The 5,720-nt window shown below is 46.6% G+C and overlaps 1 protein-coding gene across 1 annotated transcript; it reads left to right on the top strand.

Moving 5' to 3' along the window:
• The first annotated feature begins 3,690 nt into the window (after positions 1–3,690).
• Positions 3,691–5,720, top strand: LOC113146771. Its single transcript, XM_026335094.1, has 4 exons — positions 3,691–3,779; positions 3,957–4,247; positions 4,336–5,044; positions 5,391–5,720. The coding sequence occupies exons 1-4, from the start codon at positions 3,691–3,693 to the stop codon at positions 5,718–5,720; spliced, it is 1,419 nt and encodes a 472-aa protein (XP_026190879.1).

Here is a 5,720-nt window from a genome sequence, read left to right as displayed (position 1 = left end):
TTAAAGCAGGCATATTAGTTGTAGTTGCTGCGTTTTGGTCCTACTTTGGCCTGTTGTTTGGCATATTCCTACTGCACTGCAAAAATCCACTATCCTGAAATAAAGCGATCCGAGGCGCTCAACGCAATTACCACGTCGTTTCCACATTGCGGTTGTAACGAAGTCCCTTAAATACCTGGCAGTAAACAAATAGCGAGTCCTGTGCCTAAAGCTGTAATTTATGACTTTTGCCATAGTGGCCCTGAGAGCTGAATTCAGGTGTGGCAGTGTACACGCAAGAATACCGTTTGCGTAGCAACATAAAGCTGGCTGCGAACAACCTGTACAAAGATGGTTAACAAGGGTGTAAAACTAAGGCTATCGGCGTGCACACAGGGCAGCGACATTGCCTTGAAGGAGTTTATGAAGAGGGCAGAAACTCAAGGCCTAACCATTCAAGTTGTTCTGCAGGTTAGGCCTTTGTACTTCAAGCAGATATATCATATATTGCGATTTAGGCAGCATTTTACAGCCTAGTATTATTTTTACCCTTCGAATTGTTTCCCTTTACGTGGGATTCTCCTCCACAATACTGTTAAGGTTCCGGGATGGGAGGCACAAATTCTCTTGGAACATCAGATTCGGATGTGCCACAGAATGGTAGCAATATGAACTGCATCCTCGTCCTGGACATCAACTCACGATCCCTGGTGATCCGAAATGGCGTGAGACTCCTTAGCCGTATTGACTAGGATAAATGCTAAATGAATCTGCATCACTTAAGAGCCAAGCTTCAGCGCATAAGCGCTTGCAAGCTTGTACATGCAAGCTGCCACATTTACTTGGTTCACGCAACCACGAAGCTATGTTTAGGGTTTAGCTTTCCTAAGCCCACTGCCCCAGACGACTCTGGTGCTGTAGGACTTTAAATGTGGTGTAAATAGCACTAGCTCTGCTGGGGCTCAGGAGAAGATGCGTGTGGTGCCATTCAACACTATCAAGAACGTTTTAGCCACTCCTCAGCAACTTGCGCGCGTGGACACCCAACAGGATATCACAAATGACCCATAGTAAGCGGGAAGTTATGAGCATCAGTGTACACTGACAAGGCAGATATAGTGTGCAGGAACGGATGGTTGCTGCCCTGTCTTTAAAGAGTGTTTCAAACGGAGGGGTTAACAATAGTCTGATTTCAGCGTATTCTGGTTGCAGCGCCGTCGGCCTACATCTCTACAAGACCGAAAGCTGCATCCCTATGCGGATGGAGAGCAATGAAGATAAACAGAATCTGATAGAGATGCTTAAAAGTTTTGGTATTCCTCCTCAGAAGTCCAAAAAGATTGAAGGGAACCAGCCAGCGGTCAACTGAGTTGAGTATAGAAGAGGAGACTTAGGCCAAATGCCCTGAAAAGGCAAAAATTTTTAAATGTGTTATTCATCAGCAAAAGCGAGATCTGCTGCGTGGCATCTGCTAACTCTGTCTTCCTAACATTGCTAATAGGGTTTTGCTCAGTGCTTCCCCCAAAGTAATCACGCTTTACAATGGGCCACCAACTTCATTTGGCCACTTTTTCCGTGGGCAAAAGGAGCAGGAATTATTCTGAACAGATCCTATCTTGCCAAGTATGCACGCTAGCTGTGCTATACTCAGAGCACTGCATGTATTTACAACGTCTTATGAGAATACCTGGAGCAAAAAAATCAGTCGACTAACGTAGTTCATTTAAACACAATGTTTATAGTAAGCTAGTACTAAGGAGGAGATTCTAGTAGATTTCTGTGAATCTCCTTTACCACTTGGAAACACAGCCATATGAGGTACACTTCTCGGCTTTACCCGAGTCATGATTCGCTTTGCCTTGAATCGAGCTGGATTTACTGCCTGCACAGTGTGAATCTGCGTGACCGGGTGCTGCTACTCTGCACCAATGCTATTGCCACTACCACTGAAAAGCTAGAGTAAACATATGCACCATTGGCATGATTCTGCATCTCATATTATTAGCTTCCCACAGCGATTCATTTGTTGATTTTGATTTGGATAGTTCATTCAAAATTTCTTTATTTTTCTATAAAAAGGCTCATGCTGGGAACACGATAACGACCAACTCTCTGGTTTGTCAAAATTTCGGATACTTGCTGGTAGTCCACACAAGAGGGCATCCAGCGCTATAGTACTATGGCTATGCCAACAGCAGTGCTTTTCTCAGGGAGAATCACGCCAATGAGGCATATACTTACTCTAGCCTTTCGTTAGTAGGGGCAATAGCACTAGTGCTTTGTGGCAGTACGAGGCCCCTGCAACTATATCATATAACATTGCAGTTGTCAGCAGGTTTAGAAACTAAGATGCCGAAAGCGGGCTCATAGAAATTTCACTCTGCTTTTTGGTGGGACTGCTCAAGTTGTACACACTCAGGCGCCCAGGACCAAATCATACTCTAGGGAGCCACAGCTTCAACAATGGGCATTCTAGCGATATAAACTACATCGATTAGCTGAGATGCTGGACAGCAAATAGTTTGCCAGGGGCTATGTGGATTCGCTAGCTGTTAGAAAGCAGCCGAGGAACTGGTAATCATTCCCACCGTTGTAGTCCTCGGCGCTAGATTTGTTAATAGTGAATTACTGCGCCCCTTGACAAAGCGTCCGTAGAACTAAGCCCCATCGATTTCCGTGCATAGTGCATCTTCGCCTGCGCCACTGTAATAATTTGCCTAGGGTTCGCTTAAGGTTGCGCGAAGTCTTCTCGTCAATGGGCCTTTTGTGGATCAAATTGGGTTTACCCGCTTAGAGACAGTTTTCATTTTTGTGGGCCAGAAAAATGCCCTATTGAGTTTCTAAGGACAATTATCACTGTTCCTACCAAAGCAACAATTTTTTTACAAGCAAAGGATTTTGAGTGGCCGTAGAATAAGATTGAATATGTCCCTGGTTGGGTCTGGGAGTGATTATACGATCGATGAATTGCGACTCCAGGCACTGTGCGCAGTGTTGTTCAGATAATCGCTACATGTGATACTACAGAAATCAAGTGATACTGTGCTAGAACCTTTAGGCATCCTGCTGTGGTGCACATTTTCGCAAGAAACTTCAAAAAATACTGTTTTGGGGGGTGGCCTCGAATCTGTCCTTACATGAAATCGGTGACCCGGAGTAATTAAGGTGTCGAAGGTGGATTCTTGTCAATTATGTCCCTTCCGTGAGTATTCAATTACCCCCCTGCCAGAATATTGTGGAAATTTTCATCCACCTCGATCGCTGAGGGGGGCTTTGTCTACTGGTGCCAACATTGCAAGCTGGCGGCTCCAGCCGCACCAGGGGCCCGGTACTCTCCATGAAGCTTAGCAGACTACAACTAAATCCATCCGGAATTGCGGTAATTTTGCTCGGTAATCCTTGCCTTCTAGCGGATTTCGTTGCGTACCCGAAGGAGTGAGTACACGACGAGTCAGGTAGCGCACTACCCAATCCGGTGATCAGTGCACCACAAGGCGGGCATCGCTGAAGCGGAATGGGTTTCACGTACTAGGGCTCCTCATATTCAACGTGAATAGAACAATTTGATAAGAATATCTTCTCTATATCACCACAGTATTTAAATTTGTCTGGCCCCTTACTGGTAAAGCGGGAAAAACCACCATTTTGTCACCATTGCGAACGAAGCTTTACTTATCCTGAGGCAGATTACTTCTGCGAGCAAGGCAAAAAATGACGCCAAATACTGCACCACAAGCGGCCCACGGCCCTACAACTACTATCACGGGCTCCTTCGTTTGTCGATTGCACAAATCCCCTAAGTATGCACGCAGATAATCCACATCAGAGCAAAGCATTACACGCACTTGATAGCCGCCTTTTGAAAGCTTGCTTGACTTTTTAAATAAAAGCCGTAGCAATTTAAACTGATGGCTATGAGCTAGATGTCCTGCTCAAAATATTGTCGCACACCATGCGTGGGCGCTGGGCCTGAATAGGAAGCTGTCGAATGAAACCACTGCTAAAAGGGCTAGATCAACTAGAACAGCATCATCTGCCGGTCGTAAGTTGCTGACTGCTGAAGATCCAGAAGTTCTGCGGCCCCACTGCGAAAAATGCGGTTGTGGCGAGGCTCTTAGACCCGGGCTGGACTGCCGCTGCCACTGCCCACAATGTTCTAGTGGCAAGCCTCGTTGCTCTTCTCCACGCATGGCCCTGCGTCGTAAGGAAGAAGAAACTTGCGAGACATTTGTGACGAAACTTGCCATGACCAGAAGCCGTACATCGGCGTACGGTTGTTTGTTTAACAACCTGCAGGAAGGCCGGCCCCACTGGCATTAGCATTGCCACTCCCCGCTGTTTTCAGGAAGGGCTTAGCTGGAAATTGCGTAATCATCCGGGAGCGCAGTATCATGAGATGCCAAAGATTTCACTCTTCGCTTGTGCTGCTTTTTCTAATTGCAGCCTGCGTGGTCAGCGGGAGAGTGTAAATGAAGCGTCCCTAGGGGCATCAGTTACAGATGAAGCAAAAGCAAAGAGGAATTCGGATGTGCGAGAATTCAAAAAGCGTAGCGCTTCCTTCTCTGCAAATGAAACGCGCCACTGTGACCCTACAAGCCGGCCTAAATGGACCGTCAAGGAAGGACTGTTTACTCAGGTGCTGAAAAAGCCTGATTCAGGATCGTTGGAGAGCAGGTCGAGCGGTTCAAAGACAAGGGTGTCTACCAACACCTATACAAGTGGTCGGGAGGAGAGTGGAGTCTTTGCGAAGACCAACAGTACCAGTAACACAGCACCAGGAAATCACTGCGAAGAAGCAGGGGGGCCTGGTAAAAAAGTCCCTTCGCATCATCCCCCGTGCAAGAGCTGGAGAAGTAAAGCCCTCAAGCCCTATCTTCTATTGCGTTCTGTTAGTAGCAACAATAAGGTTATGAAATACAAGCGGCCTCATTGTTCAATGTGTAGTCAGCTGGGTTGTCTACGGAATATCGAAGTAGTATGCTACTGTAACGCTTGTCAGGAGGCTAGCGGTGCTGAATGCACCTCCCCCAGGATGGCAGACTTCAAAAAATCTCACGCAGAAAACGTGTTTATGCCTGGCCCTCAGAATTCTTCTGCGTAGGTGTCGTTTATGCCTAGCCAAGACATAGAAGGCTAGCCCTTTTCTCGCAGTTCTACTGCTGTATCGTAAGACACCAATTTGCGTGTAACTCCCGTTGAGAAGCCACTAAACGTTTGCCCAAAGCCTTGGAGAAGCAGAGATGTATTTCTGGTTTGGTGTCCATGTGCGCTATACTTCGGTACCAGCCTCTTGAATTAGTCGGTTTTGCTGCTTTTAATATGGCCTTTCTATATTTCTCAACAGTTTCACCATATGCTACCGTGTCTCTCCCTGACTGGTATTCAAGAAAAACGGTCATAATGTGCCCAAGCAAATACGCGGAGCATTAAATCTAACGTGTCAAGCAAGACAAAATGCGCGGATGTTGTACTGCGCTTCTACTGGCCATATGCGCTTGAGAGCATGCTCCTATGATTTCCAGGGCTTAGAATGCCTTTCCAACCTTACTACAATCCGTTGGGACTTTACATTAAATCATATCGAAGAAGAGGCTGCAAGGTATGCGGTCCGTGCACTCTGTCGACAGAATGCAGGTGCGGTCGAAGTAGCGAGGTACACAGTAGTTACATGCAAGGCGGAGGCTATCGCTTTCGATAAATCAACAGTCGCTGGGGATGCTTCCACTGCTGGGGTTTTGTAG

Source organism: Cyclospora cayetanensis, unplaced genomic scaffold (assembly GCF_002999335.1).
Source record: "Cyclospora cayetanensis isolate NF1_C8 unplaced genomic scaffold, CcayRef3 CcayRef3_contig_6, whole genome shotgun sequence".
Lineage (NCBI taxonomy): Eukaryota > Apicomplexa > Conoidasida > Eucoccidiorida > Eimeriidae > Cyclospora > Cyclospora cayetanensis.
Note: the sequence above shows the minus strand (reverse complement) of the source record. Positions and strands in the feature narration are given on the sequence as shown.

Bases quoted from the DNA above. Each gene is read 5' to 3' on its own strand.
- LOC113146771 (XM_026335094.1), top strand. From the start codon at position 3,691: ATGACGCCAAATACTGCACCACAAGCGGCCCACGGCCCTACAACTACT. The intron at 4,248-4,335 runs GTACGGTTGTTT...GGAAGGGCTTAG, and splicing joins ACCAGAAGCCGTACATCGGC to CTGGAAATTGCGTAATCATC. The intron at 5,045-5,390 runs GTGTTTATGCCT...AATGTGCCCAAG, and splicing joins AAAAATCTCACGCAGAAAAC to CAAATACGCGGAGCATTAAA.